The sequence below is a fragment of the Serinus canaria genome, chromosome 6, assembly GCF_022539315.1.
Source record: "Serinus canaria isolate serCan28SL12 chromosome 6, serCan2020, whole genome shotgun sequence".
Classification (NCBI taxonomy): Eukaryota; Metazoa; Chordata; class Aves; order Passeriformes; family Fringillidae; genus Serinus; species Serinus canaria.
This window is the reverse complement of record NC_066320.1, coordinates 3,983,803-3,996,065: the sequence shown is the minus strand read 5'-3', so window position 1 is coordinate 3,996,065 and position 12,263 is coordinate 3,983,803. Positions and strand designations below refer to the sequence as shown.

General features: G+C 46.3%; 1 protein-coding gene across 2 annotated transcripts in view; it reads right to left on the bottom strand.

Moving 5' to 3' along the window:
* Window positions 1–12,263, bottom strand: part of PRKG1 (protein kinase cGMP-dependent 1) — a 367,092-nt gene that overhangs the window by 130,816 nt on the left and 224,013 nt on the right. For both annotated transcript variants that reach the window (XM_050976335.1, XM_050976334.1), the window contains exon 4: window positions 4,964–5,069. In XM_050976335.1, the coding sequence (XP_050832292.1) occupies window positions 4,964–5,069 (106 nt within the window). The remainder of the gene's footprint in view (window positions 1–4,963; window positions 5,070–12,263) is intronic.

The window sequence follows — 12,263 nt, the reverse complement described above, 5'->3', positions numbered from 1 at the left end:
CTGTGACCTCCCTGCACTTGTGTAAGGACAAACATATCCAATTACACACAAAAAGCACAATTTGGGCTGAAAACCAGAGAGGAATTCAACAAAAACCCCCTGTACCATCAGGAGTTACTAAACCTACACCACTAAATTACATTTCCCTTTTCACTGCTGGTTGCTCTATGATCTACCTTGACCTAACACGGATTTAGTGACACACTGAGCTACCAAAAGTCTGAGTTTCCAAGGGAGTCACTGCTCTGATTCATCTTGCAGGTTGTCTTAGGTTGCAATGCAAGATGGAACCAAAATATGTATTCTATTACCAGGTGGGGGACTGTTCTTCATCTTTTCCATGACTCATCCCCCTCATAACTCCAGGGGGATATCTTCTGTTCATGGGCCAGCTGTTAAAACCAGGTGGAGCAGTTTTCTTTATCTCTCCCACAGCCAATTCTCCCTCCAGGAGATCTCTGCTGTTCATGGCCATTAATTATTAATTATCTTCTGTCCATGGCCAGTGAGTGTCCCTGCAGGGCTGATCAAATTCCACCATCCCATGGGGAGATGCCCCACCCAGGGGAGGAGCCAAGCATTCCTACCTGGATCCAATCTGAGGTTTGGAACAGCCCAGCAGCCTTTGCCCCCTGCATTCCCAGAGGAGCAGCTTTCTGCTGCCCTGCATTCCCAGAGGGAGAGCAGGCCCATCTCCAGCAGCCCTGGAGCTGCAGAGGAAAACTCCCCCCTTGTGCAGGATCCCTGCTCCAGCAGAACCACAGCTGGCACTGCAGGAGGGCTGAGCCCCCCTGGGATGGGACTGTGCCAGCACCCTGAGCCCCCCTGGGATGGGACTGTGCCACCACCCTGAGCCCCCCTGGGATGGGGCTGTGCCACCAGCCTGAGCCCCCTGGGATGGGACTGTGCCACCACCCTGAGCCCCCCTGGGATGGGACTGTGCCACCACCCTGAGCCCCCCTGGGATGGGTCTGTGCCACCACCCTGAGCCCCCCTGGGATGGGACTGTGCCACCACCCTGAGCCACCCTGGGATGGGACTGTGCCACCACCCTGAGCCCCCTGGGATGGGACTGTGCCACCACCCTGAGCCATCCTGGGATGGGACTGTGCCACCACCCTGGGATGGGACTGTGCCACCACCCTGGGATGGGACTGTGCCACCACCCTGACACACAGGGGGTCAGGGCCTGTCTGACTCTGGCAGTGTTGGGGTTTTTTTGTTTGTACTATTGCATTTGTATTTTTATTTTTCCTAGTAAAGAACTGTTATTCCTATCCTCACACCTTTGCCTGAGAGCCCTTTAATTTCAGAATTATAATAATTTGGAGGGAGGGGTTTTACATTTTCCATTTCAGGGGAGGCTCCTGCCTTCCTCAGCACACACCTGTCTTTCAAAGCAAGACACAGGTACTCACAGGGATCAAAAACCAGCTGGCTTTTCCAGCCCCTCCTTGGAGCAGGCACTGCCATGGAATTAGGGCAGCTTTTGATCCCATCAAATATCATCTGCTGATTTTGGGAAGGGAGGCATGGACTGGTTCCTCAGAAGAAGGATATTCCCTTGCTGCTTGCTCCAGAAGAGTTGCTTTACATCAGTCAGGGGAGTTATCCCAACTTTTCCTAGTGCACAACTCCTTGGAGCAAGGTGAGATTCAGCACTCCAGCCCGGGATGCGTTGGGAAGGCACTCCTGGATTTCTCAGCCAGGAAATGGATTTTTCCTGGTTTTCTGGTTTTCCCCTGGCTTTCAGAAGAATGGACTGACACCTAAGGGTGGCCCTAAGGAGCAGCAGCTGCCCTGTGCCAGTGGGATGTTCCTGCTGGGGAAAACTCCAGCAAACCCACGATGCCATTGGGGCGATATTCCCAGAGAGCCCTGGAAACCCAGCTGCACTTATTTTCAGCAGGATAAATAGGATTAAAACAAAAAACCATAAATGAACAGCCTCACTTCACCCCCAGAAGTTTAATTTCTGCTGTGCTTTGCTCCCACGTGAAAATCTGTTGTTGGAGACGGTGATAATTCTGTTATTGGGATAATGGCACAATTAGAGAGGGACTTTTTAAATTAATAGCAGCAGGAAAAAATCCTGCCCAACCCCACTGACATTTCTGTGGGCAGCCACCATTCAAACCTTTATTTTTTACTCAATTTAATTCTTTACAAGGGCATTTGCATTCATGCATTAATACAGGAAAGTAAAAAAAAATTCCCAAATCCCACAAAAGCAAAGAATAAAGTCAACAATCAACAAGCTCCTTCTTTTCAGGATTTATCCTGGTTCTCATCAGAAACATTTTGAAGGAAAGCATCTTTGAAAATGAGAATTTATTGTAGCAGATGAGATTTTAAAATGAACATTTAATGTAGCAAATGGGACCTAAAAATGAGTATTTCATGTTCCATATGAGATCTAAACTGAGCTTGAGACAGCTAAAGATGCCCAGAGTCCAAGTGGAAGACCCAGTGGGCAGCAACATTTTTTAAGGACCTTCCTACAGGTGCTCCAAATGGAAGAAACACTATTCCTAAACTGGAACAGTAAGATTTTATAAAATAAATGTTTATTTGCTCTCCTTAGGCCTTTCTAATGAGCCACAGGTTGTGTTCAAGCAGCACAGCCACGGAGTGAGGAAACACTCCTTGATTTCCTCCTCACATCATTTGCTTTAAAATTAAAGCTGGGCAGGCTCTGCAGGACCTGAATCCAAATTAATCCTGACAATCTTCTGGAAAATCTCTATTAAAGCTCAGAGCTTCAAAGCTAAATGTGAGCATGGGGCCTGCTCCAGCAGCTCCCACCCCAAAGCTGATCCCATTCCCAGGCTTGTTGAAAAGCTTTTCAGTGCTGGAATGGATGGGTTTTAAACCCCTAAAACACATCAGCAGATTCTGTTTCCTCTCCTGAGCTGGGTTGCTGATAATCAGCAGCAGAGACACCTGGAAAAAGTTCAGCCACGCTATTCCAGCTGTTGGACATCCCCATGGAGCTCCTGTCCCTCTCCAGGGAATCCCTCACCTCACCAAGTACCCGAGTTTCATTCCTTTCCCAGGAGTATTTCCATCCCAGTGGAATTCCAGCCCACAAGGAGTGGCTTGGGCAGGACTCTGCTCCCAGATCAAATCCCAGCTTGCATTAATTCCCTGCCTCTGGCTGTTACAGCCACCCTCATCCCAGGGCATCAATCCCATGGGATCACCTTCCTGGCTCCTCTGGAAGGTGATCCCATGGAGAGATCTCCCCTGGAGATCAGACTGTGCTCACCCCCTGCTCCCAGGGAACAAGAGCAAGAGGAACAGCCTCAGGCTGGCCCAGGGCAGGTTTAGATGGGATACTGGGGGAAATTCCTCCTGGAAAGGGTGGTCAGGCACTGGCACAGCTGCCCGGGGGGTGGAGGAGTCCCCATCACTGCAGGGGTTTAAATCCATGTGGATGTGGCACTTGGGGACATGGTCAGTGGTGGCCTTGGCAGTGCTGGGGGAATGGCTGGACTCAGTGATCTTAGAGTGTTTTTCCAACCTAAAAAATCCTATGAACCATGTAGATATTATACTTTATATACATATATATTTCTATTACACGTGGTATATAATATACATTTAAAATAATATCTACTTCTATAAACTAATATTTTATTAATAATGGCATTAATGACATTTATTAATGATATGATTGTTGCTATTCCCTTTTCCCTAAATCCCTTTCTTCTGCAATACTAACTGGGACAAGCCTGGTGTAGTAACAGCTTAGTAATGCCTGAGTAGCACTGGGATGGCTGAAAGCTTCACAGTAGGCTGGGCCTCCCCTTCCCCACAATTCCTGACACTTCCTTCCCTTTGGGATCATTCTGGTGACATGAAACAATCTGTTCCATACCCTGTGGCACTGGATTTCATGAAACCATGGAATGGTTTGGGTGGGAAGGGACCTCAAAGCTCATCCAGTGCCAGCCCTGTGAAAATATATGTAAAAAATATATGTAAAAATATAGTAATTTTTCATAGAATGATGGGATGGTTTGGATTGGAATGAACCTGAAATTTTTTTCCCCTGCCATGGGCAGGGACACTTCCCACTGTCCCAGGAAGCTCCAAGCCCTGTCCAGCCTGGCCTTGGGCACTGCCAGGGATCCAGGGGCAGCCCCAGCTGCTCTGGGCACCCTGTGCCAGGGCCTGCCCACCCTGCCAGGGAACAATTCCTAATTCCCAATATCCCATCTAAATTTCTCCTCTTTCATTTTAAAGTCATTCCCTGTGTCCTGGCACTGTCCCCAGTCCCTCTCCAGCTCTCCTGGAGCCCCTTTAGGCCCTGGAAGGGCTCTGAGCTCTCCCTGGAGCCTTCTTCTCTCCAGGTGAGCACCCCCAGCTCTCCAAATAATCAGGATTATTCACTATTGATCCTCTCCAAGCCTTAAATCTCTGAAGGAACCTTTGGGAAAATCAAATCGAATGAGTGAAAATTTTGGTTTTCTGTCTTCATTGTTATGTTACCCATCCAACCTGCATTCTGTAGCAACCTAAAGATCTGCTTTCCTAACAACTCCCATTTTACTTCCAGAAGCACAAGGACACACCCCCAGTGGGTCTGAACCAGTTTAAACCCCAGATTTTTCCCTTGAAAGGGTTTTTTTTGTAAAAATGTGTCTTTTCTGACACACTTTGAATGACTCATGTGAAAGCTTGTCTCTCACCCCTCACTCAGCTCTGGGACTCTTTGCCAATGAATAACTCACAACAGGAATGAAACTCCCCCACAGCAAAGCTCCCTCTCCTCTCAGGAGGATGGGCAAACAGCAAATAAAAATCATCAGAATAATAATAATAATCATCATCATCATCGTTAAAACCGAAAGAGATGAGAAGGAAACAAATCAAATACTGCACTGACAAAAAAGAAAAAAAGGCAAGAGAGGACGGCAGTTTCATAGGATTTTTTTGGATAAATAAACAAGTGCCATACCTTTTCAAAAATTCCATATACTCAGTATGCTTGATGAGGCCAGTCCTCATCATTATTGTTTGAAAACATTGCCGATCAATAGCCCAAAGTTTCACATTTACGAGAGCTGGAAAAAAAAAAAAACAAGACAAGGGGAAAAGGTGATTAGCAAAAAATGTCCAGATTCCTGTTGTGAACTGCAGAGGAAAACGGTGTCAGTGGGAATGGGGAACACTGCAAACCAGGGAATTCAGCTGCTGGACATGAAACATGCACGGAGAGGGATTGGGAAGGTGCTGGTGCAGGAGGTGGATGTGGGGTTTTGGAAAGAGGGCCTGGAAGCAGCCAAGAGAGGGGGAGAAATCTAGGAAGGCCAAAGGTGAGCAAGGATTTGGGATCAGTTCATCACAACCTGAGTTGTTTTGGGACACTTTTAGTGCATTATCCAGCAAAATAAATCCATTGAGGTTTCATCCTGCTCCCAAGGAAATTTCCAGACCCAAGCCCTGATAATGAAACACCTCCCAGCTGGTTCTGAGGGTTTGAGCTTTTCTTTCCCAACTTTAATTTTTGAGTCCCTGCTGAAATTCCAAGACTTCTGAGTCACTCACCAAGCACCACATCCTATTCTTCAGAGGCAAAATTCCATGGAGAATAAAAGGGAAAACCAGTGCACAGAGAGCAGAACCCTGAAAGGTCCAGCTTTCATCTCAGCTGTGGTTTAGACATTTGCATTAGCCATAAATACTTGAGTATATACAGTTTATAAGAGGGCTTCTCCTTAGAGAAACAATTTGATTAAAACTATCCCCAAGACCTCCACACTAGTATTAATTTTTCTTTTTTTTTTTTTTTTTTGCAGACAGTGAGTGCAATAAATTCCATCCCCATACCCCCGTTTGACTGCAGGAAACAGCACGAAGCAAAGAGAATTTCAGCAAAATATTTACAAATACTCTCACTGATAAAATCCATGAAATGAATGGGCTTTGATTTGCTGCTCCTTCAGTTCCCAAAGCTCCTCCTTAATGAGTTTTTATCCCTAACTGCATTTGCAAGACAGAAAGCCTTCAAAGTGCAAACTCAAAGATTTCTGCTTGACTTGTAGGGCAGAACAGCCCTTAAAGCCCCTTCTGGTTTTAACACAGAAACTTCTCTGGGAGAAGAATTTTTAGTTTTATTATCCAAGCAGCACCTCCAGGGATGGGCACTGCAAAGCTCCCTGGGCAGCCCCTGCCAAGGCCTGAGCACCCTTTCCATGCAGGAATTCCTGCTGCTGTCCAAGCTGAGCCTCCCCTGGCCCAGCCTGAGCCCCTTTCCCCTTGTCCTGTCCCTGTTCCCTGGCAGCACAGCCCGACCCCCCCGGCAGGAATTGTGGAGAGGTGCCACTCTCTCATTTAACAGCCATAACACACTGTTCTAGCCTAAATAATTTAATAAAATCCTGTATATTTAGGATATTCTCTATATAGGATTTATATGGTACATATACATATATATATAATTTTTTTATATATTTATATACACACACCCCCTATATGTTATATCCTACATATTTTTAATAAATTCACATACCAGCCCCTCCCCACAAGGTGCATGCAGCCCAGGAAGTTGCTGAAGTGCAGACAATGCACTTCTGTATTAATTAAACCACTAATCACACCTTATATTCTCCTTTCTCCTGCCTTAATGACAAACAGCTGCTTTACTAAAGTCTAATCAGGGGAGAGATTTAAATGTCAGCAGGACCCTTCTAATCAGCATGAGCAGCATCTCCTGTTGTGCTCAAACCCCCTCTCAGGGCTGAAGAAACAGGAGGAATTCTGTGGGATTTGATGCCTTTAAAGATTTCAAAGTTATCTATTTAGGAGTGCCCTGAGATGAAAAATACATCCGCGGGATGCATCCCACAAATTCAACACCCACTGGGAATTAGAACTCAGACAGAGATTTCCTGGCCCATCCCTCCCCATAGAGCCTGTGCTGGATGCTGGAAGTAAAATATAAAATATCCCATTCCCTGACTGCAGGAGGCACAGCCAGAAAGGAAAATGAGCAACAAAATGATGGAAGCAGGTGTGTCTGCAACAGGAGTTTCCCTTCTCAATAACCTGAAACATCACCCTGCAATCAGAGCTGGGATGCTGCAATTTAAGTTTATTGCCTCTTTTTACACTTTTTCCCAGCAAAATGCCAGAGCTGAGGCTCTGTTTGATCTTTGGAACAGCACACAACAAAGTCACTGCTCATCCCAAAACCCCCAGGAGTTTGGGCAGGGATGGCCAAACCTGTGATTTCTGTAGGAGCTCTCCAGGAGAGGGGATTGGGCACTGCAGAATATTGGAATTGCACATTGAAGCCACAGCTTGATGGGAATTAGGATTCCTGACAGATTTCTGCTGTGGTTCAAGGAAAAAGAAAATGCTGCTGGAGAAACAGGGAAGGGCTGAGGCAGAACCGTCAGGGTTTCCTGGGTCAGAACTGGATGGGGGTGGAGATGTTGTCATTAAATTTTAAATTGAAATGCTTGCCATGGCTAAGCCCTAATTTGTGACTGAAGCTGACTGAAATTCTCTAAATCAATGATTTCAGTAAATGAATCAAACCCCTCTCTCCATCAACACGCCTGATTAAAGCAAATTAAAAAACTCAATAACCAATTTAGAACTTCTTTTCCAAAAAGAACTATTCCCAAACTTTTCTTCCTATTTATTTACCTGGGAACACATGAATTTATATCCCAATTGAAAGGGGTGAACAGAGGGGTGCAGAGTCCATCCCAAATTCTGGAATATGTCCCAGCTGGTTCACCCATGTCCAGAGCCATCCCATCTCCAGGCTGAACAGCCCTAAATCTCTAAATAACAGAGATTATTCATTATTAAACCTCTCCAGGCCTTAATTCTCTTTATTTTCAACACTTCCATCACACCCCCAGCCTGCCAAGGGACCAAATTTGGGCTGTTTTGCTTCATTTCTTCTCATGGACCCAGTGGCTGAAGATCATCAGCTCCTTTTTTCCTTCCTCAGTGCAAAGGCAGTGAAATAAGGGGGAAAATGCAAAGTTTTAAGTTAAATATTTAGGGCAGAGCCACCTAAATGCTGTTGATGTTATTTAATCTGGTCCATTTTATGTTAGACAGGTGGGGAAGTCCTGAATATTAAAAAATCCTTGCAATCAGAGCAGCCAGCAGGGGCATTACTTCCCAAATGAAATGCAATATTCACATGGCCCTGCATTCTTCATGCATCTTCCCAAGTTTTTTCTGGGCTCATTGAAGCCTTCCCAAGTTTTTTCAAGGATCACCAGGTGATTCATCTCCAGCCCAAGTGCTGCTGGCAGCGTCACCAGACCTGAAAATGATCATTCCTTTGCACCCCAAGCTGGAATTCATCAGCTCACTTTGGCTTTTGGGCTATTTTATCCCAAAAATTGTTTGTTTATCTGCCCTCAGGGAAAGGAACAGCCAAAACTTTGTGTCCTCAGGGCTTTTTTTGGCAGACAGAACGTCAAATTTTTGATTTTCCACTCCTATTTAACCCTCCTCCCACCTGGGCTGGGTTTTGCAGGGAATAGTGTGGAAATTAGGAAAACCCAGCCATTTCCAGCTGTTTCTGGTGCCTCCTGTTTCAGGTATGCAATGATGACAAAAGCACATGTAACTGAACAGGAGGAGCACGGGGAATTGATTTATCCCACCAAACACTCTGGGAATGATGAGGGAGGCTCCAGAATACAGCATGGAGTAATGGAGAGGATGCATCCAAGGGCTGGAGCAGGAATAAATTCCTTTACTCCCTGATGTTTCTGTGCCAAGTTTCTGACAACAGCACTGGCACCAGGATGGCTTCATTCTGATATCCCAATATTCCCAATATTCCCCAGGGAGGTTCTGGCAGCAGGGAAGGAGTGATTTTAATTTGGCTGAGAATAAATGCAGAGACAGAGAAAATCTCCCACTGCTAGGGGGTGGGGTTAGATGGGATTTTGGGAAGGAATTGCTCCCTGGAATGGAGCAATTCTTTCCTCCTCCTTCCCAGAGGAGCTGTGGCTGCCCGTGGATCCCTGGAAGTGTCCAAGGCCATTCCATGCCTGGAATGCTTGGGCTGTTGTTCAGTCCCTGGTCTCAGAGGTGACAAGTGATAAATGCAGGTTTTGTCAGGAGGAAAGGAAGCAGGAAGGATGTGGGACCTCCAGGAAGCCCAAAAAATTCCAAGGAAGTGTGTAAGGTTTGCTTAGGAACAACACCTGCCTGGAGGAGATCAGAGGAGACCAAGGCAAGAAGCAGAGAGAGAAATTGTTATTACCAAACTCTGCTCTTGATCAAAACCACCTGAAGTATTATAAATATAAATATAAACTGAGTATTAAAAAGGCACCTGAAACTATTGAATTTAACAGTATTAAACAGACCTGACAACATCCATCAGCCACAATCAGCTGGAGCAGGTGCTGTGCAGGATCCTAGGATTTCTCTTGGAGTAATCCAAGCTGCTGTCCCAACATGTCACAGAAAACTCCCAATGAATTATTCAGGAATTGCCTCACCCAGGGTGATTTGATCAGCTGGAGGCCCCTGGTGTTTCCCTGCTCTTTGTTTTTCTCTAACCTCATTCCCAATCTTTGCTGTCTCCCCCAAATCTCTCCATCCTCTCCTGCAGCCTCCAAACTCCTTAATGAGAAGTGCTGGCAGGGATTAATTAAGGAAGTGTTCAATTACATCAGGTGTTTTTCCCTGGAATTTCAAACCACTTGTACTACAACCCCTGCTAATTACCCATCCTGATCTGCTCTTTGCAAGCTGCTCTTTTACATAACCTTTGCCTGTCAACTCTTATTCCTCCCAGCTCTGCTCTTCTCACATCCTTACAACACAGAGGTTTGCCCAGGTTTTTAATTAACCCTTGTACAAGCTCCCAAACTACTCCAGAAACCTTCTCCAGTCCTGCACACTGAAAGCTGGAATAATTCAGGAAGAACAAGCTGGAGGCCACGAGAAATCCTCCCAAATCTTATTTGGAGAGTGATGTGTGTGAGGGGAGATGAGTGGAAAGCCAAAAAGGATCTCAGGCAGGTCAGAAGTCTTAAATTAAAGAACTCATTTAGTTCACTGACTGTGAGATGGGGTGAGGGAAAACATCTCCAGTTCTTTGGGGAAGGAAAAGGGGAAAACAACACAAATCTCTCCTGGAAGGGGGAGATTCAGCCTGGGACAAATTGGCTCACTGGCATGCCAGGAAAGGGGAAGGAGAAAAGCAATAAATTCTCATTTAAAAGAAATCACAAATCAGTTCTTGCTTGTTCCCTACAGGAGCTCCAATCCCAAGGAAAATTAATATTCCCAATTAAAGAGGGGATCTTAACACAGCCCTGGGTTGGAAGGGAAGGTGTTGATCAGTGGAGAAGTTGGTGTGGGGCACCATTAAAAAGGGAACAGGAAGAACAGCACAAAAAAGACAACTAAAAAGTGCAGTTTTCCCTCCATAACCAGTCCCAAACATCCCAGTGCTAACCCCAAACATCCCTCCAGGTCCCAGCAAGGGAATTTTGCTGCAGGAGCTGAGGGCATCCCTAGGGTGCCATTCCCTCTGCAGGGATCCTCCCCTCCAGAGCAGCCACCCCTGGACACCCAGCTCCAGAGTTTCCAGAGGGAAGACATCACCTCTGCTTCTACAGATGCTTTGTAGCTTTTATTTCTTTTTTTCTAGTTCAACTGCAGGAATTTATTTTGCTGCTGGAGCTCCGAGCTGCTCCCTTGGGCTTTGGATGGGACAAAATTAAAATGTGCTCTGAAGGGATGGCCCCTAAAATGCTAAAATAGCCAAACTGCAGCTGTCTGGGTGTGTAACAATGTGAAAAGTCTCTTTTTGCAGGATGCTAGGAGCAGAATGCTTCTGCTGAGCAACAGGACACACAGAGAAAAATGAAGGAGTTTTGGACTAAATAATATAAAATAAAGCAGTGGAATGAATTATTCTGGGATTATAAGACTGGTGAAGCTGAACTCCAAAATCCCCTCCACAGAGATGACAGGAAGAAAATGGAAATAATCACAACACTGAGATCCTTGTACATCCCAGGGACAATTTCTTGTCCCTTGTCCAAGAGGCTCCAGGGCTGGGATTTGATTTTACCAGGAAAAGGACATTGAGGAAAAGGGATAGAGGGAAAAACCACACACCTTTCAGAGGCTGCAAGGAGAACAACCTCACAGGAAAGCCATGGCATGTTCTTGACCTTCTATTTTCTCTGCAAGCCTGAAATGTTGTTGTATAAATCAGACCTTCTCTCCATTTAAATCAAAACTCACTCCACTTTCTGAGATCTACTAATTTAAATCAGATTTAGATGAGAAATGAGGGAGAAATCCTTCCCTGGCAGGGTGGGCAGGCCCTGGCACAGGGTGCCCAGAGCAGCTGTGGCTGCCCCTGGATCCCTGGCAGTGCCCAAGGCCAGGCTGGACACTGGGGCTTGGAGCAGCCTGGGACAGTGGGAGGTGTCCCTGCCCATGGCACTGGGTGGGATTGGAGCTCCCAACCCCAAACCAGTCTGGAATGAGCTTCAGCCAGCACAACTTCAGCAGCAGGGGTGAGGATTTGGTCTCCTTGCCCCACACTCAGCTGCATGTTTCCTGCAAAATGCTGCCCACCAAGCTGCAGCTGACCTCCCAGCAGAACTGCTGCATTGCTGCCACTGCCAACACAGCTGAACTTCCAGCTGTGAGCTGCAATCCCAACAGCTGGAGAGACACAGAGCAGTTCAAGTGGGGCTTGGCAGCACACTGGGAACATGAAGCAGCTCAGAACCCCCACACAAAAGCTTCTCTTGGTGGGACTGAAAAGAGGTACTTAGCTAAATGAACTTTGCAGTAATTCCTTGTGTTTCAACACTTTATTTCCCAGGAGCAGCATTTCCTACACAATGATTAAATAAGCCCTGCTCAGATTTTTCTCTCCTGAGCATTCCCTGTTTTCCACACTGGACAGAAACCTGTCCCATCCTGTAAAATCCCTGGGCTGTTATCCCTGGCTTGCAAAGGTCTGTCCTAAAGGTTTTGCTATTTAAGCACAGAGGAGGTGCAGAGTAGGGAATGCATTAATCCATTGCCCAGGGTTTGTGTGTGCCCTGGGGAAAAGCTGGGGTTTCTAGGGACTTCCTCTGTCCCACAGATCCCAAACTCCATGAGATCTGGGATAACAGGATCATCACAGATTCCCAGACTGGTTTGGGTTGGAAGGATCTTAAATCCCATCCAGTCCCAACCTGCCATGGGCAGGGACACCTTCCACTGTCCCAGGCTGCTCCAAGCCCTGTCCAACC